Source organism: Nothobranchius furzeri, chromosome 6, assembly GCF_043380555.1.
Source record: "Nothobranchius furzeri strain GRZ-AD chromosome 6, NfurGRZ-RIMD1, whole genome shotgun sequence".
NCBI lineage: Eukaryota > Metazoa > Chordata > Actinopteri > Cyprinodontiformes > Nothobranchiidae > Nothobranchius > Nothobranchius furzeri.
In genome coordinates, this window is record NC_091746.1 from 33633991 (window position 1) to 33661536 (window position 27546).

The window sequence follows — 27546 nt, forward strand, 5'->3', positions numbered from 1 at the left end:
GTCTTAAGTGATTAAAACTTAAATAAATACCTTTTGAAGAACATGTCAGAGCTTTTAATTTATTCATTTGCTAAGTCTCCTCCCCTTCTTGGCGGCTCATGGGTCTTTTGACCGAAAAACAAAATGAGTAAGTCAACCTGCCTCTAAAAGTTATTTTCTAATCCACTTTGTCTTGCACCCTGATCACACATATGTTGTATTTGACTATATCTGTCACATAATTTGAGCTTCATTAGCTTGTGAAGATGAAAGACTACAAATCACAAGTCCTATATATGGCATCACCACAGAATCTCTTCTCCCTCAGCTACATACCACGTGGCGTGATTTATAATGGCTTTCTCCACATTTTAAGCACCTATTTTCCTCCTGGAAGAAAGATGCAAATCACACCAACTTCACAGCCATGTTTCTTCCTCTTTTCCTCCTTGTGTATTTTGATGACGTAAATTTGGTGAGACGAGCAGTTGGAGTCCACTACTCGTTTTCACTCAAAACCTAAAGTAACTTTCTCGGTATGGAAATGTGTCTTTAAAATTCATGGCCATCATGTGTAAAATCTATGGCACATATCAGACAGGATCAGAAAATAACTTATTGTCCCTTAGACTCCCATTGTTTATTTTATTTTTTATTTTTTTGGTAGTCCTTTACAAAACAGCCAACCAGACAGGCAAAGTGCTTTACAAACCTCATTAAAAACAAAACAGAGACTAAATAAAAGAAGTGATATATAGTAGGGTAACATTTATTTAGTTAGTCTCCAACTGTGCATGTTGTCCCTAAAAAGATAAGAGACGCCTGTAGTTCTCATCAAAGGTACACCTCAGCTATGAGCGACAAAATAAGAATAAATAAATCTAGAAAAGTCTCATTGTCTGATTTTTAAATAATTTATTTGCAAATTATGTTGAAAAAAGTATTTAGTAAATAAAAAAGTCCATCTGATTATTTTGTCACATACCCTTTTTGTTGGCAATGATAGAAGTCAAATGTTTTCTGTAAGACTTCACGTTTTCATACACTGTTGCAGGTATTTTGGCCCTTTCCTCCATGCAGATCCCCTCTAGAGCAGAAAGATTTTCTATGGGGATGAGACCTGGAGACTGGCTAGGCCACTTCAGGGGCCTCATTTATCAAACGTTCATAGAGACGTTCCTATATCCTACAAATGGAATTTAGAATGTTTGTACGAACAGCCAAAAGTTTGATTTATGAAACATGCGGTGGCCTCTTGTACGCACGTTCCTCCGCAATCAGCTGTTGATAAATCCCACCTGTGCGTACTCAGGTGCTGGTGCCTGTTGACAATAATTTGAATAGAGAAATGCCCTCAATTAACCATATTTGGTCACACTATGTCCTCGGGACATGAGGGAATTCCCTGTTTTTTTTCCCCCCAGAAAAAATAAGAACTTTATCGACAACGAGATTGAAAAACTGGCAGCCGAAGTGCAAAAACGACAAACAAGTTACAAAAACGTGGTCAGGACAGAGGAGAGGTTCCTGTCAGAAATAAATATAAAAATGGATTTAATAAATCGTAGACGAGCCACAGCACACCATCATCTCCTCCATAACTCCACCAATCAGACACACCACAGTCATTTACAGCAGACCGTTGTGATTACTGGGCTACAGTACCGGTCTCCAGGTTCTGATCATAGAGTCAGAGTCAGGGTTAACCCTAGCCCTGACCCTGCAGCTGGTTATTGCTGTTCGATGGGACAAGTGTAAAGCAAAGTTAGTTTTGTGTTATTTGTTCAAATGAAACTCACACACGTGAAGCTCCCGGCTGACTGGCTCTCTTCAGAATAGCTCCTCTCTCCTTGTTGCTCCTCCAGTAGTCGAGAATCATTTTTTTCCTGAACATTGTTGCTGGTTTCCCTGTTCCCACCTGTTCTACCTGGTTCTACCTGGTTCTAGTGTTTCTGCTCGAATGTGCCTCTGCCTCGTTCGCTTCTTCTGCTCTTGTGAAATCTTCGTTTCTACTGACAGACTTCTTTCTCCATTGGCATTTCCATCATTACAGTGCAGTGCTCAGACGAAAACAGGAAATCAAACAAAGAACTTTTTTTTTAATGAGAATTTTAGATTTCTGTTCATTTTTGAATAAAAAGCACTTTGTTTGACTGCCAGCATTCATCTCTCAGACACAGTGAGTGCTAAATGTAAGCGATCTGTTGATGACAGGATGTGGAGTCTGGACTCAATGACTCATCTCTTCTAGTGGGAAACTACAGGGTCACTCGGTGATCAAAAGTTAAAGATGAATTGAGAGGACAGCTGCTGCTTTGTGGGACTCTGCATGCTTCTGCTGTGGTTGAACTTTTACACAACAAATTGGGGTTAAAAACAAGTGAAAGGCCTGTTGCCCCGCTACCTCTTCTCATGTCGGCTGTATCTGTAACTAAACAGTTACCGCAACTGACCACAAGGACCACAATCATGAACACTTGAGCAACGACTGTCCAAGGAGATGAAAAGATGTGAAAGGACACAAGCAGGAAATGTATATTACAGAGTATTTTTGTATTTCTGTGTGTCCTATTGGTTTCTTCTACTTGTGCCAGCTCCTGGCACAAGGGTCAGGGTCAGGGTCAGTCCCCTTGGGAAATCCTAAGGGGACTACAAGTCAACAAACTTCTACTTTGTGTTACAAAACAATGATGCATATTAGCTCTTATAGCACACTGAGGAAGCAACACTCACACCGTGATCAGAGAGTTTTTGTTGCAGAAAGAAAATCTGATAACTAGTAAATGTGACTCCCCCTGGTGCTAAGTAAAAAGTTAGCATGCAAATTGTTTACTCAGTGGTTCAAAGGTCAGACCAGAGCCTGAGTGAAATGCTGTGCCAAATGTCAAGAAGAGTGGGACAGCACTCTGAACATCTGAGAGTTATGACTTGTCCTATGATGACTTCAAATTCAAAGATACTTTATTAATCCCAGAGGGAAATTAGAGTTTCAGTACACACAATTCTGAGATCAGACACACATACAGGCATATGCACATGACAAGAATCGGTGACTGTGGTCATTTGCAACCCGAGTCGCGCTACCTTAATAGAGAACAGAGGGTTTATATATGAGGATTAGTTCAGGTGGAGGGAAAAAAAAGGCGCTTCAGAGTTACCCTCCGCAGGGAGGGCAGCTTTGCTATGCAAAAAACACCTCAGACAGAAATGCAACAGACTTCCGACATTACACAACATAAGTGTCCACTAGGTGGGGAGGTAGGTTTGGGGACTCTCCACACATCAGTGCATGCAGCCGTGATAAGCAGCGCTCGTCACCTCCGTTTGGACAGGGGAGGGAGGTTGTTGGGTTAAGAAAGCGCAGTGACTCCCGGAAGCGATTCAACGGCCTTCACCGGTCGCAGTCCTGCCTAGGCTGGGATAGGGAGACAGAGTTGCCATGGCAACGGCAGCATTCCACATTTCTTCTGAGGGGGAGTATTCACTTCAGCCTCACAGGCTCAAGGGCACCAGATTCAGATAAGAACGTGTTTTGGGGCCAGAGATAATTTCCTCTCTGTCTTTAAGTTTGGTTGGTCCTCAACCCCTCTAAATCCAATAATGGCATAATTAATATATCCCAATCCATGCTGATAAGTCAACTTTCTCCTTGATCAAATCCACCTTCTGAGCCAGAGTCTGAATCTCAGCCAAAGTTCCAAGCTTACGACTCATCTCGACAATTATATGAGTTTGTGCGTTCGCAGCGCGGTGTAATCCATCCCTGAGCTCCGGGATTGAGCCAATATTCCTCGACAGCTCATTAATTTTCTGGTAAGCCAGGTACCAGCTCAGGCCAAAAAGCAAGAAACCTGACACCAACACCACGAATGTCCAGACGTCTTCAGAATCCTCTACAGACTTCTGTGCTCAAAAGATTATTTGTTTCTTGCACATAATGAAATGTGAGACATATTTTTAACAAACAGGGCAAATACAAATGTTTGGGTTGGGAGTTCAAATCCTGAGTGCTCAGTAATCACTGAACGCTGGCTAAAGAAGTCTGTATCTTACCCGGAGTTGCGGTTATAATCTGTTAGACAGGACAGGTCTTCTAAAGGTGGAGGTATGACGATTTAGAATAAAGAACACCTTGAGTGTGCAGTTGCTTCAACCAAGCCCGCTCCAAAGCTATTTGACTTGCTTATTCTAAACATTGAATTTTCAAACAATGGAACCTTATTTGTGGCTGAAAGCTGTTGTCCTCCATCAGCTCCTGCCTGCACTTTAGTGACACTGGTTGGTGCACTGGCGCCATTTCCCAAAACAGTTATCCAACAATTCAGTGCATTGAATTTACAGCCAATCATTTTTTCTCTCTAACTCACTCTAACATTGGTCACTCAGAAAGCGTGTGGTCCTCATTTATTCCTGTTACTGTGGAGGACATAAAAGCTGCTCTGGAAAAAATGAGGCCTTCTTCCTGCCCATTAGATGTAGTCCCCTCATCACTGCTCTTGAAAGTTTGGGATGTTGTTGGTCCACACATCGCCAAACTTTTTAACATTTTGCTTTCTACTGGGTCAGTTCCAAGCTACTTCAAACAAGCAGCCTTAAGCCCTATTTTGAAAAAGCCCAATTTGGACCCATCGGAACCTGGCAACTATGGGCCAATTTCAAAACTCCCTTTTTTGGCTAAAGTTCTGGAGAAGTTGGTGGCAGGGCAGCTGACTACTTTTCTGGACCTTAACAATTTTTTAGATAAGTTCCAATCAAGCTTTCGTAAGATGCATTCCACTGAAACAGCACTGTTAAAGGTATCTAATGATGTACGGATGGCGGCAGACTCTGGCCAATATACTGTACTGGTTTCATTGGATTTGTCTTCAGCTTTTGACACGGTTGACCATAAAATTGTGTTACATCGACTTCACAATGACTTAGGATTTTCTGGTACGGTAACACCGGTTTTATCTTCTTTACATTGGCTACCGGTCAAGTAGGGCTGGGGGTAAACGATTATTTTTAAAACGATTATTCTGACGATTATTTTATCGAATAGTCGACTATTCTAATGACTATTTAGAAAATTAATCTAATGATTATTTTTCTATTGCACAATTAACAAAAACCAGAAAATCTCAAATAAATTCCTCAAAAAAATTGATAAATTATTACTGTAAGAGAATAAACACTACAGGCCTTCCATTTTGTATAACACTGCTTTTATTGTGTTGCGGTTGGTTATGTTCTGGCGACATGTAGATCTTGGGAGGGCAGGCTGCTGCCTGAGAGGTGGTAGAAGATGGAGTGTCTCCATGCTGCTTTGTTTTGGTCACTTATGTGCGGGAGGCGAGTGGTGTTACGACTCTTCCTGGGGAGTTTGGCTTGTGTGCAAAAAGGAAGGGACAATAACGGGATTTAAAAGTTAAAATGATGATCAGGTTTATTTACAACAACAAAAATCATAAATCTTTCCATCCACAGGTTGGGAATAATAAAACTAATTCTGCCTGTGGGGAATTAAAACAAAAGTACAAATAAGTAGGGATCCAAACTCTAAACTGGGTGGTTAAACCAAACTCAAGGTGATATTTTACACTAAACCGAAAACCCACAACACTCTAAATGTAATAAAAGGGAGATCTGCACCACAAAAAAGATGAACTCTAAACCAAAACGTAACAGCTTATCCAAACGCAAGAAGCTGTCAGCGAAGATGCTAACAGTAGCTTTACCAACGTTAAGTTCACGTTACCAAGTTTAAATAAACCAAAAACACCCAGCAGCAAACAGACCAGCACGGAGGAGAGACTGCTACCACCAAAACAGCTCTCCTAATGTCCGAAAGAAGCTCCTTTATGAAGGGAGAAACGCTCCCGGTGATGTTCTACATCTGCGGTAGACACGAAGCAGCGCATCTGACCCCGGAAGTTGTTGTCCGTTGCCGGGAGACGAAGGCGGGCAAAACAGGAAAATAATCTAGTAGTGGACGGACGTTGTTCCGGGTCTTCGGTATTTGGCGGAGATGTTAGTGAAGGCGGAGAAGAGGGCGAACTAGAGGAAAAACAGGCAGATTCCTCCTCTATTTACAAACTCCTGGGGATGCAACAAGTGGGCGCGGTGCGTCGACTTCCGGATCTGACGTCAACAAATTTTTAGAATCGAGCCGTCGACGTCGTCGAGGCTTCGCTACAGCCCTACGGTCAAGTTTAGAATTGATTTTAAAATTTTAGTTTAGACTTTTAGAGCTCTTAATGGACACGCTCCACAATATTTATCAGACCTTTTAATCCCTCACTCTTCTGGCCACACTCTATGGTCCTCGGGTCAAAACCTACTGAAGGTCCCTAAGACCAGATTTAAAACTAGAGGGGACCTGTCCTTTCAAGCTGTAGCTCCCAGACTTTGGAACGCCCTGCCCTTGTTTCTTCGTGTGGCCGACTCTGTTGAAACTTTTAAAAAGCAGCTGAAGACACTTTTATTTAGAGAAGCTTTTATGTGAGTTGACCTTGTGCTCCTGTCCTGTTTTGCCTTTTTATGTATGTTGTGAAGCACTTTGTGATTTTATCTGTGAAAAGTGCTATATAAATAACGTTTTACTTACTTACTTACTTACTTACTTACTTACTTACTTACTTACTTCTCCCACCAGGTCTGACACCAAAACCTCAGACAAGGCATCTCTGATATTATCTTAACAAGCTCCCCTCACAAGTGTTTTGAGCAGCTATCTGTGACCGCTGTACTGCGTCCATAAGGACTATGAAGTACTTGGCTTGGATTAGTTGTAATGCTCCTCCAACAAAATAATACCTCTTGGTGTAAGGCAGTGTTTTGCAGATCCCTGGCAGGTATACTGACTTTTAGGCCAATCAGAAATAAATCCTTGCAAGATATTCGTAAGACTAAATCTTCCAATTTTCAAACAAAATGCTCTGCTGCTCAAACCCAAAACATTTTGGAAAATGGTAAAATAGCTGGACAATCTTATAATCTGCCTCCCTTACATTATATTAACATTTTAGTATCTGATGAGAGGCATATGTTGGAGCATTTTAAAACGCGTTTTATTTATTCTGGGTGTTCTTTGGTATGGGTTAATCCTGCCATGACAGGTACTAGTCCTTCTGTGCTACTAGGTCTCCACCACCTCTCCTCCAGCCCACATCAACTCCTCTTCCCAATCACACAACTCACAGCAGTGGTCTCTGGTAGGAACAAAGGCCTATTAAGTTGTTCTCAGTGGGAAGAAATATACCGGTGCACTATTTCTCAGACCTGAAAGTTACCCACACCACAGCTGCAGGTTTTGGAGTCCTATTTCCTGATGTTTGGACAGTCCTGCCCCTCCCAAACAGGCTCGTTTTTGTGCATTAGAAAGCTGTAGTCATGCAGCTATGTTGGGGTTACAAGCACACACCCACACCATGATGCGCACACACACACACACGCATGCACGCACGCACACGCACACACACACACACACACACACACACACACACCATCAGATTGTCTCCAAACTCTTTATTCAGTCCCTCGGACACTCCTCGATCCACAGGTCCAACTTATTCATGTGGAAAAAGACACCTCCTCTGTGTCTGCTACCTGTGTCCACCTTATTTTTGAGTAGCCTCATGGAGAAATGCTGATGCAAGCAACATCCGGTGAGCTACTGGAAGCGGCGCATACCCATCGGTTTGTATTGTGAGATTTTGTTGCTATTGTAACAGTATTTTTAACAGTTCAAGAGGATTTTAAAAGATATTTAAAGTCTCCTCCTGTCTTTGGATGGTAAAGTGTTTATACACCAGGGATTTTGTACATAAACTTTCTTAGAAGTGTATGTCGCATGCTGATAGCAGGCCATATTGTGTCTGTTTTTGCCACCCAGCCACTCGTGCATGTGTACAAAGATGAAAAAATTATCAACATAACTCTCCTTTATGTTTTTTTTTTCTCTGTCACTTTCAGAAGGGGAAACTAATGTACAAAATACCCTGCAATCAGCATACAGATGCATGTTGTAATTTTCATAATTAAAAAGTGAAAAAATGATCCCCCCTCTGCTTTTTTTCAAAATCACACACTGGATATCCAAAATATTTTATTCAATCTACATCTTCAGTTAAATGTTTCCTAAACAAGAGTCATGGAGTTTGGGATAAAAGTGTGTATAATACACACTTCAGAAGAGACCCGAGGGGAGGGGTGAGTGTACCATTACCGTGTTTGCATTCAAAACCTGTCCTGTAGTTTCACTATAGCAGCTTTAACTGGCCACCCTTGTACACCCGTCATAAAATCCAAAACTCTTCTTGGAGCGTCTCACCCTTGTTTACAACAGTTGTAACATATTTCATCCCCTGCCTATAAAACTGGATCTGCTGGTCTGACCTTGTTATTATTTCCTAAACATCCTTCTGTATTAGGCTTGTTATCCCTTCAGTCTGCTGCTGCCAGACTGAAATGATTTAGATAAAACTTTAAAACTGAACACGTTCATCAAAAAGGAGCTTTCCATTCTGGGATCTTTGATCTTTTTAAACATATGTGTGTTTCACTATCAGTACCAGCTTCAATTTTACTGTCCTGTATTTGTACATGTTGTGATTGTATTGAATATTTGAGTATTTTTAATATTTTACCTTTGACCTTTATTGCTTTTATTGCTTTCAGCCCATGGGAGTCATTTTCCTTTATCCATAGGCATTGTCTTTAGCCAGGCCACAGCTGTAAATAAGAAATTGTTCTTAATCTGGTTTTGCCTGCAAATCACCATAGAGACGGCACCAATCTCCAATTCCCATCATTCATTCAAACCTCTTTGGAACACCTGACGCTAAAGGTTTTGAACAGAATCTGTCACAAACCAACAACTAACACAAAAGCAAGCAGGGTTCAAAAACATGAGGAGCAGGTAATTGGACAACAAGAGGCAGGTGACAAAACTGAACTAAGCAGACACAAGGGCAGGACAGCGTGACAGTTTCTGAGCCAGGACCAATACCACATTGTTCCTCCTGAATTAGAGGTTTGACTATAGAGAGGCTATGGTCCACTAGCAGGTTTAGGGGCTGTACCGACAGGCACCAACCATCCTGCAGCCACACATCCGCTCAGCCACCCCAGCCGTGGTGGCTTCAACTCAGTCTCCCACCTCCACTGGGGTGTGTTTGAAGTTCTGCCGGACGTGGGAGTTGAAGCTCCTTCTGACAGAAGACTCCACCAACCTTGACAAACAGCTCAAGCTCAGAAAGAGCTGACATTCCACATACAGAGAGCCAGCTTCTGTAGCCGAGGTTCAGACCGCCAAGGTCCTTGCTTTCAGCCACTCCCCATCTCACACTGCACCCGACCCCTTTGGCCCTTCCCAGGAATGGTGATCATTGAAATTGGGACACCTGTCTCCTATCCAGGCTGTATCTGGCAAGCCTCTTTGGGCGAAAGGCCGGCCACCAGGAGCGCTCCAGCGTGCCCCAGCTCCAGGCCACACTGACCCTTGTCCGAGCGAGGGAACACTGTTTCCACCTATGTTCATCATCATAAGGGTTCTTTGGGCTACACTTTATCTGAGCCCTCATTACGGACTGGTTCTGTTCATGTGAACTCAGTTTTTGAAGCAGGTTAGGGCAACTTGTATGGAGTTTAGTAAAAGTGCCTGACGCCCAACTTCATGACCTGTGAGATGAGAGTTTGCACCTCTGATGTGTCAGTGGAGATTGGTTGCAGAAGAAGAACATTATGAGGTGAGGAACAGAGATGTAATGATAACGTCTGATCCAGTAACACACTCAGCCTCGTGTCTCTGGTGTCCTCACTGTTGCCAGGATTCACCCCACCCTCGCGTTGCCATGGCAGCAACAGCTGTTAGGACTCATCAGTTTTACCTTCTGGTGTAAAATTACAGCAAGGACGATGACCCAGCTCATTCCAACACACACACACACACTTCATTCCTTAATGTGCTCCTACATAGCTATTTTTCAGTCATGCTTCACCTCCCTCTGATCAGCCGCTGACCTCCTCCCTTTTCCTCCTTTCGTCCTTGTCTCCTCCAGTTTCATGTTATCTTTCTCGTGTAAATCAGTTTAAAATTAGTTTTAGCATTTAGTGTTTGAAGTTAATGTGAGTGATAATTCTTCACAGGATTTTGGAGGGAAAACTAATAAAGAATTTCCCTGAAATGTGAATTTGTTTTATATCTAAAATAACTCTCCTTCAACTATCAGGGAAATAAAACTTAAAAGATATATAATAATATTTACACATCACAGCACCTTCAAATCTTTTTTTCACGTTTAAAAAGATCTCTGTGAATATAAACAAGCTTAATTTAGTATAAACTTATTACTGTCCCTGTACTGAAAGTTGTCTAACAGTCAGGTGAAAAACAAGAAACACTATGACTTTTGTCAGAACAGGAAAAATAAATAAAACTTCAGTTAGATAAACTGTACAAATATCAATAAAAACCACCGCGCTAAAATGACAAACTGATCATAGCTGAAAAAAGGCCTGAGTGATACCAGAGGTTTTCCATTTGTTCGCTCTGGACCGCCTCAACAATTGTCCGGACAGTAGGAGCTCACATCCACCTTAATGGGGGGGATAAGGGGAGTGGAGGATGTTTGTTGTTTGTGTGACTCTTTAAAAATGCTGTGGGATGTGAAAGTTTGGGCAGCCTTATTAAAATTCATAATTTTCCTGTATAAATTGTTTGTTGTTAAGACAAATATTATCAGTTAAATATATTATGTAGGAGACACATGCAGTGATGTTTGAGAAGTGAAACAAAGTTTATAGGATTTACAGAAAATGTAATAATTGTTTAAAGGTGCATAAATATATAAAATGAACCAATTATTTATAGATCCTCCTTTTGCAGGAATAACAGCCTCTAAACACTTCCTACAGCTTCCAATGAGAGTCTGGATTGTGGCTGAAGGTATTCTGGACCATTCTTCTTTACAAAACATCTCTAGTTCATTCAGGTCTGATGGCTTCTGAGCACGGACAGCTCTCTTTAACTCACACCACAAATGTTCAATAACATTCAGGTCTAGGGACGGAGATGGCCATTCCAGAATGTTCTACTTGTTCCTCTGCATGGACGCCTTAGTAGATGTTGAGCAGTGTTTAGGGTTGTTGTCTTGTTGAAAGATCCGGCCCCGGTGCAGCTTCAGCTTTGTCACTGATTCCTGGACATTGGTCTCCAGAATCTGCTGATGATGAGTGGAATGCATGCATCCCTCAACTTCAACAAGACTCCCAGTCCCTGCACTAGCCGCACAGCCCACAACATGATGGAACCACCACCATGTTTTACTGTAGGTAGCAGGTGTTTCTCCTGGAATGCTGTGTTCTTTTTCCTCCATGCATAACGTTCCTTGTTTTGCCCAAATAACTCCGTTTTAGTTTCATCAGTCCACAGCACCTTATTCCAGAATGAAGCTGGCTTGTCCAAATGTGCTTTAGCAGGCCTCAAGACCTCAAGCTGCTCCGTTTGTGCTGTGGGTGGAGAAAATGCTTCCTCTGCATCACTCTCACATGCAGCATCTCCTTGTGTAAAGTGCACCAAATAGGTGAACGATGCACAGTGACTCCATCTGCAGCAAGATGATGTTGTAGGTCTTTGGTGCTGGTCTGTGGGTGGACTCTGACTGTTCTCATCATTCTTCACTTCTGTTTATCCCAGATGTTGGAGCATTAACTAGAACTGAGCCTGTGGTCTTCCAGTTCCTCAGTATGTTCCTAACTGTGGAAACAGAAGCTGAAATCTCTGAGACAGCTTTCTGTGTCCTTCCCCTAAACCATGATGGTGAACAATCTTTGTTTTCAGCTCATGTGAGAGTTGTTGTGAGACCCCATGTTGCTGCTCTTCAGGGCACATTAAAGAGGAGGGAAACTTACAACTGGCCCCTTAAATACTCTTTCTTATGATTAGATTCACCTGTTTATGGAGGTCAAGGGTCACTGAGCTTACCAAACCAATTTTGAATTCCAATAATTAGTTCTAAATGTTTTGGAATCAATAAAATGACAACAGAGCCCAGATTTATGCACCTGCCTAGTTTTGTTCAAACAAATATTACACTTTCTGTAAATCCTATAAACTTTGTTTTACTTCTTAAATATCACTGTGTGTGTCTCCTATATGATATATTTAACAGAATATGCTTTACAATGAAAATCATGAAGAATAATCAGTCTGCCCAAACGTTCACATCCCACTGTATAAGATTTTATCATAGAACCGTAGAAAATGCTCATCAACTTTCTTCACACCAAATTATGTTTGTGTCAATTACAAAATCTGAGCATCATCCAAAGCTTTATTCTATTTATGTACAATTATGAAAGATGCTTCCTGATTCTGATGATGATGGGCTGATGTTTAGATCCCTTTACTGTGTGCCAGCTCTAGCTTAAAGCTGCAAAGATGAAGATTTTCTCTGGTGGACAAAGAGCGCTACAACCGTGCCACCTTTAATAACTGACCACCTGTATAATGTTTATTAATTTATTAAAATAAAATGCAAGAATTGGGTTCATTGTGTTTACTCAGCCATGTGTAGAACAGTGATGTCCAAACTTTTCAAGATGAGGGCCAAAATCATGAAATCAAATCTCCTCACAGGCCACAAAAATTTGTGTTCTTTTAAGAATACAAACATTATTCTATATTTTTTATTTGTTCAGCTTTATTTTTCATTTGTTCTGCCAAATGGATATATTAGTAAAAATTTGAACATAAAATATTTATATATATATATATATATATATATATATATATATATATATATATATATATATAACAGTCTCCTGGAGAGACTTCATTCCATAATTTTAAAACCGCTAGTGAAGGCCACGCAAAATCACTCTGAGGGCCGCAAATGGCCCCCGGGCCACATTTTGGAAACACCTGGTGTAGACTATCTGGCCCAACAACTGGCTGGTATGTTGCTTTAAAAGGTAAACAGACTGGATTTCAAGTCCTTCTGACCACTCAGAGTATTTTACTCTGCAACTCTCATTCAGAAGGTTAGGGTTAAACTAGTACCAGTCAGGGAGTGAGGTAGACAGGACCACAATGCTCAGCAGTCATGATGTCCAGTAAACAGCAAATAGTTCCCAGAGATATTTTGGGAGGAAATAAAATACAAAGAAAGGATTGTTTAAAGCTACAACTTTGGTCATTTTTAATCAGTTTTAAAAATTGTTCAGTTCATTCAGGATTTATGAGTTTTGTTATAAATATATTTTATATTCTTTAAGATATTCAGCTTTCAGTGCAGTTTGGGTCCTCAAAAATTTCTATTCATCTGCTTCAAACACAAGTACAGTTTTGTGTCAGCCTGGAGTCGGGGAGTCCAAACAATTCATAGCGACTGCCAAAATCAAGCGAGAAGAGGACAAAGTTCTTTCCATCCTTAGTCCTGCTCAGGTGCTGCTGAAGGAGTCTCTGGCTCAGGAGTTCCTGTAGAGCAGGTAAAGGTTCTTGATGCTCCTACTCCAGCCTCAGTCAACGCATGGGGGAAATATTGATTTAAAAAGTGGGGGGTGGGGCACATAAATGGCTTGAATGGTGGCAGTGGGGGTTGGGGGGTGTCAATGACCAAATTTTACATTTATTTTAGGACTTTATAGTCAATAAACTTACATTACTGGACACACCTTGTGAAGCTCCGCCCAGATTCTTGAAGAGATTTATCTTGACAATCCTCTAAATCTGCAGATCTCCCTGTTGCTGCTGAATCTTTTCAGACCACACTTTTCGCTTCTACTCTACTTTCTTAGAATAAGCTTAGATACAACAGTCTGGGAACACGCAGCATCTTTACCTTTTTGGCTTTCCCTCGTTGAGGAGGGTGTCCATGACTGTCTAGTGGACATCTGTCCAGTCAGCAGTCTTCCCGGTGATTGTGTGTAGCCTACTGACCCAGACTGAGACCAAGAGAGGTTCAAATGTCACAGGTGTTCTAGGTTAATTAGCTGATAAGGGTGTGACACCTTAAGTTTCTGATGAATTTAGAACAACATTTTAAACATGACCAGAAACTCGCTGACTTTTTTTCTTTGTTTGAGAAATGATTATCAGAACAATTTGTTATCAATGATCTTAATAGAAAAAAACTGCAGTGAGCCACTCAACTGTTATTTCCTTACATCACAGCAATTTCATGACTCCCTGAGCTATTATCTAAAGTACACCCACACAAGATATTTACACGCATAAAAACACACCTGAACATACTAACAGGTACATGGTAGCATGTGGCATGAGAGCAGAATCAGAAATGTTGGGAAACACAAATCATTCTGTTTTACTTCAGGTCAATGTGTGTGTGTGTGCACGGTGTGTGTGTGTGCGTGTGCATGCGAAGGTGTGTGGATGTGTGTGTGTGCCTGTGTGCATATGCATGTATGTGTGTGTGTGTGTGTATGTACACAAAAACTCATGTGCAGGTGTGTGTGGGTGTGCATGCACATGTGTATGTGTGCATGTGCACGTGTGTGCACGCGCGTGCACGTGCAGATGTGTGTGTGTGATTCTATGTTTGTGTGCGGGTGTGCTTGCATTTGTGTCTGTGATTCTGTGTGTGTGTGTGTGTGTGTGTGTGTGTGTGTGTGTGTGTGTGTGTGTCCACATTAACGTATTATGTCTATGTCGTAACAGGTGCACATTTTTTGTTCAGTATGTTCATCACAAAATTACCACTAGATGGCGCCTTGACCAAAAGTTAAATACATTTTTTAAATAAATGAAATATCAAAGGATAGTATTCTATATTTAATTTTGCAGGAGACATTTTAATACTTGATAATATCAGAAATAAAAGACAACATGAACAAAGTTGCCACTTTTGTCTTTTTCCTTCAAGACATAAAACTCTCTTATACTTAAAACTAATGATAGATATTTAACCCAGCAGATTCCAACCAAATGCAGTTTTTTGTTGCCGCCTTCTTGTAGTTTGGGACATGAAAGCTATGCCTCAGGTTCTTTTGGTGCATTACTATTCCCCAAACAAAACACTAGAGTGAAAAATAAACATTTTTAAACCAATTAAGCCCTGCACAAAAACCTGCTCTATTGTACATTTAGGCAGGGGAGTGTTTTCTTTTAATTCATTGAGACGTTGATTTTCAGTCGAGTCCTGGTACATAAAAAAATTCCACCAGAGGGCAAAACATGTGATGCAATGCATCCTAGTCTGCACCAAGCCCTGGCACTGTCTCTTGGGGGCACACTATGTAGAGATAATGAAGCAGCACCCAATATCCTCACAGGAAACAGGCTGATAAGCACTAATCTACCCCCTCTGTACACAAACACACACTCTGAGCTTTAATCAGTGTTGTTTTGCTAGGGTGTTAGACTGTTGTTGTTTCACACTGACAGAGTAAAGCCTCTGTTTTTTCAATGCCGCCTCTCGCATGTGTGCTTGAGTGTGATCCAGTCAGAATTGTTCAGCATTTCCTGTCGTGCAGTCAGATTTTCACACTTAGGTCAGCTGGTGAGTTTGAACAGGAAGTAGATGACAGACTACACCTGGCACAGCTCTCTAACAGACATGTGATGCTGTGTAACTGCTCCTCTTTCAAAGTAAGGGTGTATAAGAAACCTTTCACAAAGCTTCAACACACCAGTACACAGTTTGTGGCTACCAATCAGAGGGTGCAGGTTTCTGATCTGGAGCATACAGGTGTGTGCTGACACAATCCACGGAGGAAAGACATCAGCAATGACCTTAAAGAGCCAGCTGTTACAGCCCATCAATCTGGGAAGGGTCACAGGTCATTCCAAACTATTTGGACTCCATCTGTCCACAGAAAGAAAAATTATGTACAAGTGCAAAACATCAAAGGCAGCTGCTGATCTTCCCATGAGTGGGATGTCCCAGAAGGTTCAGATTGCAACTTTGCTTTAATTTCCTCTCCTAGTGTTCACTAGACTGTGCTTGGTGTTGAGAGCTGATCCTCTGAGGCTGGGATTGTGGTCAGTGCTCAGATAGGGTAGGATAATGTAGCAGCAGAGTCAGCGGCAGCTCCTGTAGTTTGGGAAGGCCCTGATCCCTCACCACATGCTCCCAGTGTCCCAGCCACTTAAGGATCTCTACATATGTCATGATTCAAGTTCCTAGACTGTTTCCCTGTCACTCTGCTCTCATTCAACCATACGCACCTGGGGCAGCTTCATTATTTCCACCTGTTTCCCATGATATCATTTTTCCACTACACATTCACAGCACGGCCCTGTTCAGCTCCACTCTATATGGTTTGGATGGTTTTCCAGTTGGAAAGCAGCTGCACTGGGTAGGCTCATGACAGCAGGTGAACTGTGCTCAACACAAACACGGCACAACACAGCAACGGGGAACATGGTATCGCTGCTGAAACTATCTGCAGCTTTCTGTCAGACTCTGAAAAAAAAGACCTGGAAAAGGCAGCGAGGTGAAATACTCTGGAGAAGTACAGGAAAGTATGGTTGTCTCCTTCCCCCAGTCAATCAGTCATAGGAACCGCGTTACCCGTTACTAGCAGAAAATGCTTAGAACAGTGTGGAGCTGAGCCAAGCTGCGCTGAGTAGGCGCTAGTGGAAAAGGACGGTTACCATCCTGCGGCCACAGCTCCAGCTCCATGCAGACCAGACAGCCTGTTCCAGTCAAATCCAGCAGAACCAAGTCAGTCAAGACAAGTAGGTCAAATCAAGCCACGAAAACCCTTCTTTATTGTTCCTTTTGTTCTGCACAGTAAATACACTTTTAGTATTTGCTCCATTTTATTTTATTTTATTTTTGTTTATTTATTTGGGACAGTGCATGTTAGTGAACATAAATGAAAATAAAAAACATGGGCCCAAGAAGACAAATTAGGACAATACATGTACAATAAAGACATTTCATTCAAATTATGTTGGACAGTGCATTTACCAGATTCACATTCACACACACGTACAATTCTGTCTCCCTAAAAGATCAATAACAACATTAAAATGGCACCGCCCCTACAGATGAGCACACTCTTGCCTTGTCCATAACCAGTGTTTGACCTGCGCCGTAAAGGAGCTGAATGCAGAACACTGTCTCATAGTTTGTGGGGGTCTGTTCCACAGATGGCTACAGATGAAACATTCTGCCCTAAGGTTGTCCCTCGGCGGGGTTTTATCAAATCTCCTCGTGTTGTAGCTCGCTTGGTCCTGTCCTGTTTGTGTGTTGGCTGAAGTTGTGGGTTCCGTTCCCAAGCCTAATGTCACTTCCTTCTATCCCTTCTCTCCATGTGTTGCTCAAACCTCTTTATTTTTTCTTTCCAAGGACTTTTTAATTTTTAAACAAGCTGCAACCTTCAGCAAAGACAAAACACCTTGAATATTAATATTTCTATTCATTCTGGTCTGATCAGACTCAGGTGTGCTGTACTTGCTGCATTAGCTGCTGACAGATATGTGCTCAAGGGCTGACTCCTCGTCGCTGCGTTGTCAGAAAGACCGTTAGTCTAAGTGTTGGTGTTGAATTCTGCTGCGTTCCTATGATTAAGATGTTGGGAGACACAAACTCCCTATCAGACGGCTTCTGTTTCTCCAGTTTCCCTCGGAAATCTCAGTGGACAAAAATGAGCTGAGTCCAGAGCTACTGCCAAACAGCAACTCACACAAACACACAGATAGAGATTCACACAAGGGTCGCGTTGCAATTCAGTTGCCAAGAAACTTCTGACTCTTAAAACACATGTTCTGTTGGAATGACACGTGGAAGAGACTTCAGTTTCATTCAGGCTTATTTTTCAAAGACGTGAAAGGAAAAGACGATCGTAAATATAAAATCTGTCTACAGGAGCTCCTTGGGTGTAAAACATTAGGAACAGCGTAAATTAACATTAAGCTAAAGTGCCAAAAGCAAAAATCCACACGTCGGACTCCACCAGTGTTGAACTTTATGAGTGATACTTCATTTTAGTTTGGCTTGTGAGCACCACCACCACCACCACTGGAGGACAACCCTTCATTCACCAGGAGGTGATGCATCAGGAACCATCACCTCAGAATGACCCTTTCAACAAATCCTGAAGAAATAGTAACCGTGTGGTTAGTTAAGTCTGTGATTTGTTCTGTGTTCAGGTCAGAATTTCATCACACACACACACACACACACACACACACATGCATGTGTGCACACACACAGAGAGAGAGAGAGAGAGAGAGAGAGAGAGAGAGAGAGAGAGAGAGAGAGAGAGAGAGATATCAAAGGCAGTGTAGAGTTTGGTATGCTGAACACTTAACATGTTGTGAAGTAGCTGAAATTGAACCCACAACCTCTTAGACGATCCATAGCCACCCACGGTTTTTAGGCCGATAAACAAAAATGCTTAAACTTTAAGTTCTTTTGTTTGTAACTTACAGGTGTTAAACAAACCAAGCTTTTGCTGTACTGGATCAAATTTATAAACCTTGTAAAAATATGCTAATACAAATAAAAGCCATTATTAAAAGCAATCCAGAATGGCTCAAATGAAGGCAACTGGACTTCTTTGCTTTCTTGAAGACGTTTTGCTTCTCATCCGAGGAGCTTTGTCCATTCTGACTGGAATATGAGAGTCAAGCTTATCAGCTGTAGCTGTCTGTTGTTATTTAATGAGCTGAAACTACTCTGGGTACCCCTCCTCTCCATCCCCTGATGAGTCATTAGCCTCTATTGAGAGGGAGTCGTCGTGTTGACCTGAAGAGGTGGCTCTCCTGTGTTGTGCCATGCGCTTGTGTAATTGTTCTTTAGTTTCCCCCAATGTAAACATCTGGACAGTCATCACTACATTGGACTGCATAAACTGAGCTTCTATTTGGGTGTTGTGTCTTCTGGATGGACCAGTTTCAGCCTGAGGGTGTTGTTGGGTTTAACGTTTACTGGGATATTGTGTTTGGAGAAGATTCTTATAAGTTTCTCTGAGACTCCTCCACACATAGGATGACGGTGCCTTTGCGCCTGTTGGCGTTTTCTTTGCTAGTTGCTGCTTTGGATGCTTTTCCAGACTTCTTTGTAGATTTCACAAAGGCCCAGTTAGGATATCTGCAGTTTTGGAGAGCGTTCTTCATGTGCTTCTCTCATATTACAGTCAGAATGGACAAAGCTCCTTGGATGAGAAGCAAAACACCTTCAAGAAACCAAAGAAGTCCAGTTGCCTTCATTTGAACCCTTTTGGATCACCATGACCTGGGTGACTGAGAACCTTCACAAGCATTATTAAAAGCCTTGGAACATTTTTTTCTTTTTCTCTAAAAGTAAATTAGTGATTTATTCCCTCTGCTGGCAAAATGATGGAATAATCTAACTTCATTTTTGGTTTCAATTTAGTTTATTTACAGAGCTCCAGTCCAGTCATCTAAAAGCACCATCCAGAAGCAGGTAGTTCAGATCAGGCCCAGGTTTAAGACAGCGGTTGGATTAAAGTACTAGTTTGCCCTCTATACAGGAACCAGCAGATCATGTTGAAAACAATAATCCATTCTGCAGCATAAGAAGGGTAAAGGAAAATATCTGTAAAGGCAGAGAACTCCAGCAGAACCAGAATCCGAACATGCTGCTTTCAAGCTAAATACTAAATATCACGTATTTTAGTTCTGACTGGTTAAAACTTTGTTAGTGAGTTAGTGAGTGGTTAGTGAGTCTGCAAAAGTCTGCATCTACAGGACACTTTTAAATAAAAGTCTTTATCTTTTTCACCTAACCTGACCAGCCCCAGCATAGCAAAGCAGTCTCCGGTACCGAGTCATCATACATGTGGACCCTAAGGATGGGACTTGCTCACCCCATAACCATCCAATCCCATCTAAGTGAGGAGTTTGGAGGCTGAGTTATGCTCTCCAGTCATTCCTAAACCATTGTCCATCTGTGATCCCTCGTTCAGCCAGGTGTTGTCTGACGCCTCTCGTAGCTGCTGCCTAGCTAGCTTTAGCCACCACACCTGTGTGCTAATCTTCTTGCATTACCGTTTTACTGAGTCACTTGCCTTATAGTTTACATACTGTCTTGAACTGGAATGTGGAGTGTTAATCTGCACAGCTAAATGCTGTTTCCTGTAGCAGATTGTTAACCTTTCAGTGTGACCCTGTTCAGTTAGCATGTAGCCTGGCCACAGCCACAAGGAGCTAATTTAAACCACAGCAGTTGTTGGTGGCAGCAGTTAATATCTGATCCCTGATCAGCTCGTCGAACACAGGCAGCTGTCCTATAAATACTGTGTGTGCTGGCTTAAGCTAAACTCTAACCTCAGACAGCACAGCGTCGTGTAAAATCCAACCTGAAGCTTAACCATCAACCTGCTCTTTAAAACTATTAAAAGTCTGAGTCATATTTGGCGATGGATAATGTGGCGCAGTAATGGCAATCTTCATAAGCACAACGGTTTGCTGCCGTCTGAACGTCAGACACCAGATCATCCTGGATGCTTTACAGCATCACACAGGTCCGCTGCATGTTCACGTGTCAGAAGCATCAGATGGAGACATGTGACTGTGTCCTACATCTGCTGCACTGATCCACCACCTGAAACGTTCAAGCTGGAGAAACAGTTGGCACGAATAGAAAAGAAACTGAAAATGAGAATTCAAATAGAGATCATTTCTGTTTCGGCAAACCACCAGAAAACTTTTATACATCTCTGTGAGTTTCAAACCAGCAACTCCCTTTAGTGTTTTTACCTTACCAGCTGTGTGTTGGGCTACAACAGACACTTTGTTTATGAACTTCAGCTTCAAACAATACCAGTCTAATTATCTTTTCATAGCAAATCAAGTGGAACCTTTAAAGTCAGTGTGTTTATGGGAAGGTTGATAAAGTCTAACAGTGACATGAAATCCAGGTATTAAAGCTCTGAGATGCTGTTTTTAAATTTAATGTTATTTTAAAAGATTTCGCAAAAATGCCATTTTAATCACAACATAAAGTCAAATGGAACATGGGTGGTCTATTGTTCTGCCCACATCCTGATTTACCGTTGGACAGGATAATGCAGCACATAAGCAATTGTAACAACTCTTATGTCTGAGTTCACTAACATCTAAGCTGATTAAAATCAAGTGCATTTTGAATTTTTCCAAAGATTTAAATCAGCTCCCCATTTGAATCCTATCTGATAATCGGGGATAGCAGTGCAGAGAAGCCATGTTTGGAGAAAGCACCTCTAGAAGCTGTAATTAGAAACTTAATCAAAGAATACAGAACAGAGTGTGACCCCAGAGTGTAATCTCCCCTCAGTCCACTCCTCACACGTGTTTCATTTCACTATCAAGTCCAAAATAGTAAACACTGAATCATCCGGTCTTACCTGATACGGTTTTTTTACTCCAAAATATTTTCAGTAAACATCCAAGTTTCAGCAGGATGACCATCTATCTGTCTGTCTCTCTTTCAGCCTGTCTTTCTCTCACTGGGCCCATCAGCCGTCTTCAGCATGGCCTCGCTTGCTTCCCTGAAACCTGAGAGGTCAGGTAGTGTGTCATCCACACACACACACACACACACACACACACACACACACACACACACACACACACACACACACACACACACACACACACACACACACACACACACACACACACACACACACACACTCACACACACACACACACACACACTCACACACACACACACACACACACACACACACAACCACATGTTGATCAGTTCCCATCAGAACATTTTTAGAAACCATATTCAAACATTTTGTGTGTTTTCTGTTGGTGTGATCACAGCCATGTAACACACCACTCCTCTCAAATGATGTTACCACTACAGCTGCTTCATTGATCACACTGTTCATGATTTCTGTGTGAGTGATTATCTACTGTAAGGAACGTGTTTTGTCTGATTCATTTGTACATATCTAAAGTTTTTGGTCTGAGCTGACACGGTCAGCAAGGTTAAATGATAAGTCATGAACTGGAGTCACTTCCATCTGTATAGAAGAACCATGTAGGCAATGACTGGGTTGACAGCAGGACCACAGGGCCACCTGGTGGCTAAGGCGGAGGTGCTCCAGTGTGATGTGCTCTAGCTTCCAGTTGGAAATGACACATTTAAAATTATGATACCAAAAATCAGCAAAAGAGTATTACACTCAGTCACTTTAATACATTAAATAAGAACTCACCTTTTATTTCGGGAAACATGTTTTATTTTTCTCCTTAACCCTCTGGGGTCTACGGACGCAGATCCGCGTCTAACAGGTCTGATTTGGGATGTCGTAGCAGCAAAACTTCGCCTCCACGGGTTTGAATTTAGGTTTAAAAAGGAGTTTATAATCTACACCCCAGTTTTTTAAATTGTGTTAATAGGCCTGGCAAAAGCAGAGATATACTAAACTAAAGAAACGCCCTTTTTTAGACAAGAAAAGTTGTGAAAACCGCGATTATGAGCTGTCACGGAGCGCAGTCAGCTATGAGATGGACACTGACAGAAAACTTTAGATATTGGACCGATCTGTGACAAAAAGATTATTATTCATTTGTAGTTGGGTGTGTTTTTAGGTATAAATGAGGATGAGAATGATGAATGCCCAGCAGCTCAGCAGGAAGACAGGAGCGTGAGACTGCAGGAGTCTGACGCCACATTGAGGGTTTTGATGATAATGTGGGTGATCAATCCTTCCTCTTACACTGAAAAGAGAAGCTGAGGTCCTGGCAGGCACAGAGGAAGCTGCTCTCGTTCCGCACCTGTGTCATTTCTCCGTCCCCGCCCCCTCTGTGATGGTTGTAAAACAGGAGATGGACTAAAGCAGGGGTGCCCAACCTCGGCCCTTCTGATCCCCTATCCACCATGTTTTAGTTGTTTCCCTTCTCCAACACACCTGACTTTAACGGGTGAATTTCAGACTTCTGCAGCACATGATGAGCTGCTGAACAGGTGATTCAACCATTGAATCAAGGATGTTGGTACAGAGAAAAAACATGCAGGATTGGGTTTCTCAAGCACCAGGGTTGAGCACTCCTGGACTAAAGGTTTGTCAGGAGCAAGCAGGTTCTAGCCATGAAGTATAACTGTCCAGCTATTCCTCGCTTGGTCCAAATAATCTTTTCTATTGTTTTTCTTACAAGGAGAAGCCAGGCCTGATGCTCCTCTGCGTACAGAAACTGCTTCTTGGGGTGGCACAAAAAAACTTTGAGTTATCTTGGAAAACAAAAGAATCCAATTATTATGTAAATAGTACAAATTTGTTCAAATATTGATAAGGAATTAGCATAATTGTTAATTATTTTTGGCACAGTTATATATTTTTGGGGCATCTTTTTGACCTGTGTAAATAATTGCACAAAGACAAATGAACAATTTCTTTCATTTTCCTGCTAATAGCTTTTAAAAATGTGTTACTAGCTATATGTATTCATATTTAGTTTTTTTTATATAAATTTACAGTCCAGACTATCATTCTAAATTATAAAAAACATTCATCATACATGTTTGTGTACAAAAATAAACAAACTTTTTTTCAACTTGGATTTGATGTTTTTGAGTGACTTAAGGTCCAATATGCAGTCCCTTTATGTCCAAATATAAAAAGTATAAAGTATAAATTCATACAGTCCAGGTTGTGCTGAAAAGATTGATACCACATAAGGTGGTAGTTATCTTTTTTATTTGGAAATACAAAGAAAAAAATCTAAATGAGTCAAAAACGGCAAACTACACCCTGGACCCCAGAGGGCTACGTTTTTTTTTAATTGGTTGATTTTCTTTTTACCGACTCTTGGGTCAGGGCTCTTGTCTTTGTGTCCTGATGTTTCCCTCTGAGTCAGACAAAGCAGCTTGAAGCAGCGAGTCAATGGTAAGGCAGGCTGAAGCATGCCACTCAGTATTCCACCTAAACTGTTCAGCATGAGTGAAAACGTCTAGGTGTTAGAATTTCATACATATCAGGTTTAGGGTGGAGTTACAATCAGGGTCAGGGGTTAGAGTTAAAGGTCAGAGTCAGGTACATGAGATAAAATGGTGGCACCAAAGACAAACCAGGTTTAACACCAGAACTCCCAGAGAGCAGTCATTTGACTGGGCTGTTGTTATCTAGGATTCTTACTCGCCCTGTTCTATCTTTCAAGGCTGCAGTAACACTCATCCATGTCTTCATCTCATCCAGAACTGACTATTGTAATAGTCTACTACATGATCCCCCTCGTACACACCTACAGAAACCTCAATATGTTCAAAACTCAGCTGCCAGCTGTTTCACACTCCTGTAGGGAACAGATAACCCCGGTTTTAAAAGATCTTCACTGGCTTCCGGTTCAACAGCATATTCAGTTCAAGATATTACTCGTCCTTGTCCCACCATATCTTCTTTGTCATTACCACCCTTCCCATCATCTCAGATCCTCTGCCTCCAACCTGCTCTCAAGTAGCCACATCAAAGCACCACACCATCAATTCAATTCAATTCAATTTTATTTATATAGCGCCAAATCACGACAAGAGTCGTCTCAAGGCAATTCACATAATAAACATTCCAATTCACAGTTCATTAAGCCAATCAGAAATAATGTTTCCTATATAAGAAACCCAGCAAATTGCATCAAGTCACTGACGAGTGTCAGTGACTTTACAGCAATCCTCATACTAAGTAAGCATGCAGCAACAGTGGAGAGGAAAACTCAGAGACAGAGCTTATTCTGTTGCTGCCCCTACCTTATGGAATTCTCTCCCACAACACATCCGTAATCAGGACTCTCACTACAAAAATTCAAAATAGCACTAAAACTCTCCTGTTCAACCAAACATTCAAATCACATTAACCTATTCTCAATGCATAAATTTGTCTTGTCTGCTGTCTGTCTCCTAGTTCTAGTTTTTGAGTTGTTGTGAAAAGCGCTTTAAAAAAGCATATGTATTATTATTATTATTATTGTTACTGTTATTATTATTATTATTATTACTGTTATTATTATTATTATTATTATTATTATTATTATTATTATTATTATTATTATTATTATTATTATTATTAATTACTTGTGGATGGTTGTCTTTGTTCTGTAAATGTGGTAATTACACGTGAATAGTTGGTGTACTGACAATTCATTCAAAGATTCAAACATTTCAAGATCATAAATGTTTATTTTCATACTCAGGTCAAAAGATCAAAAATTAAGTTTACATAAAACTCTACTACCCAGAGAAAACTACAAATGGTCACAAATGTGCTAGATCCATTGTGTGTGTGTGTGTGTGTGTGTGTGCGTGTGTGTGTGTGCGTGTGTGTGTGTGTGTGTGTGTGTGTGTGTGTGTGTGTGTGTGTGTGTGTGTGTGTGTGTGTGTGTGTGTGTGTGTCTAGTTGTGATCAGTGTTTCGCAATTTCAATCAACTGATGTTCTTGGCACATATCTGGCACTCTCACACAATGTATTTCCTGTATCCTCCACAAGTATACTTGTAGCATAGTACACAGCATGAAGTTGCACGATTGTTTTTGCACTGGGTGGTCACCTGACACGTGGCCCGTTTCCCAGAGTGTGGTCTGGCAGGTTGTTGCTGAAGCAGCTTAGAAAGCTCATTTGCAAGATGTGCCAGGAAGTCCACCCTTCTCTCCTTCACTCCAGTGCATGCCTGATAAAGCATGTGAGCATTCACTGCTGCCATGTTATAAAACACAGCAGCTGGCCATCGATGGTTTCTTACATGCATGGTGTCCTGCCAAAACTTCTGGTCCATCATGTCCATGCCCAGTGTTGGGAAAGTTTGTTTAAAAAACGAATTAGTTCAAAGTTCACTTCATACATTTTATAACGAACTAGTTAGTTTCTCAGTTCTTAATAAAAAAAAACTGTTGAACTAAGTTCACTGTTCCAAAAACAAACTAGTTCATAGTTTTTTCTCCATATATGTATATATATATATATATATATATATATATGTATGTATGTATGTATAACTTATGTCATAATTTTAATTTGATTTTAATGGGAAATTATTAAACAATCTTAGGAAGCAGGCTGAAGGCAAATTCAAAGTGCAATATTAAAAGTGCAAAACATTCAAAAAATGTATATTCTTTCAGTGAAGTCCCTTTTCAATTTTTCTGAATGAACTTTGACTCCTGCACACAGCATAGACATAGAAGACTAGATGCCGCACCAGCCGCTACTGCCTATGTTTGGCCACATTTGCAGGTTCTACTTTTTATAAACTCTATGGTTAACAGGATGTTTTAGCTCGGCTTTAGCTCTGGAAAAGCTCAGTGGAGATCTGGAGCTAGAACGGCAAAAGAATGTGTTCATAAACCTGTTCACACACGCCAGGACGAACGCACACACTTTTACGTTCGTCAGGCAAAATACAAACGAGTTCAGTTCACGTTCACAAAAAAAAGAACAAATTCACGAACAATCATTCAATGAACGCGTTCGGGCACAACGCTTTCCACGCCACCCTTTAGGGCGTTATAATAAGTGATTGTGTTTGGCTTCCTCTTTCGATTCTCCCCAATCTTAATCTCGCTGTGCATGGTACTGAGGATGCAGACGGTCTTTCTCCGCTTGAGTGGAGTTCAAGTTACATGAAACCTAGAACTTGATTCCAAACTTGTCAGGTTTTGAAGCGATGTACTGTTGGAAAGGACACCGAGACTTTGTTGGAAAAAGCTGCTCATCGATCGGGATTTGCTGGCCTAGGTTGTAGGGCTTGATGCCACAAATTTGTCAGTTTCACAATCCCGCCCGCCGTCCAACACACCACACCCGTCTGTGAAGTACTCCTGTGTAAAATAACTAATGCATTAAGATGACTGAAACTGAAAAGCTAGGAGAAAGCATGGATAAACTAAGAAAATGATCAAACTAAACACCAAGAACAGGATATTACAAAGGAAATCGAAGAGCAGATGGGATGGACACAAGGAAAAAAACTGAGGAATAAGACATGAACATAGAAAAATTAAACAAAAATAAGAAAGTGAAAACTAATGAGAAGTAAAAACTGTAAATAACAGAGGCTAGGGCTGGGAATGGCTGGATGTTAACACCTGCTTAAGTATGAGTATGAGCATGACTCGTCTTCAACACCTGAAAATCAGCATGATCATAGGTGTTAGGAACCATCATTTTAAATGCAACTGTAGCAAGTTCACCTGCTAAAGGTCACCTGTTCACAGTCTGCCTTGCAGTTATCCTGCACCTCATGATTTATTTTTTTTTTTTACCAGAATCGGGAAGGAGGAGAGAGACAAGTAGAGTCACTCGGCCGCCTGAAAGATTGACAATTCTCTAACACCCAAGCACATTCCATTGGCCCATCATCTGCAGCTGACTACATTTACATTACATACTACATTTAATAAAGAACAGCGCCATCACCATCAGTTGTCTCTGGTGGTTGGGGAGGATGCAGGTCAGACCTGGCAGGCCCAAATGGATTGTGAGTATCTGCTGGGAATGTCGGGCGGAGTCTCTTGTAAGAAGCTTCATGTTCCACCTCCGACAGAACTATGAATACGTCCCAAAGTAGGCGGGGTCATTGAGTCCAAGTGGGCCATCTTTGTAGTCCATTTAAATTCCGAATGAATTCTAGTCCAAAACCTAATCATTGGATTTAGAAAACTTGTAGT

The 27546-nt window shown here is 41.3% G+C and overlaps 1 protein-coding gene and 1 non-coding gene across 4 annotated transcripts in view; one reads left to right on the forward strand and one right to left on the reverse strand.

Moving 5' to 3' along the window:
* Positions 1 to 21424, reverse strand: part of scn4ab (sodium channel, voltage-gated, type IV, alpha, b) — a 41233-nt gene extending 19809 nt beyond the window's left edge. For 2 of the 3 annotated variants that reach the window (XR_011520830.1, XM_070552124.1), the window contains exon 1: positions 1779 to 2094. Coding sequence is in view for 1 of the 3 variants with exons in the window: in XM_070552124.1 (XP_070408225.1) it covers positions 1779 to 1873 (95 nt within the window). In the remaining 2 variants the exon portion in view is untranslated. Of the gene's footprint in view, positions 1 to 1778; positions 2095 to 21279 lie in introns of those variants that run through there. The other variant, XM_070552125.1, reaches the window with a different exon arrangement.
* On the forward strand, positions 1 to 27322 carry LOC107390292 (uncharacterized). Its single transcript, XR_011520833.1, has 3 exons — positions 1 to 127; positions 21367 to 21437; positions 27145 to 27322. It is a non-coding gene; the product is annotated as an uncharacterized protein (transcript).
* The last annotated feature ends 224 nt before the right edge of the window (positions 27323 to 27546 follow it).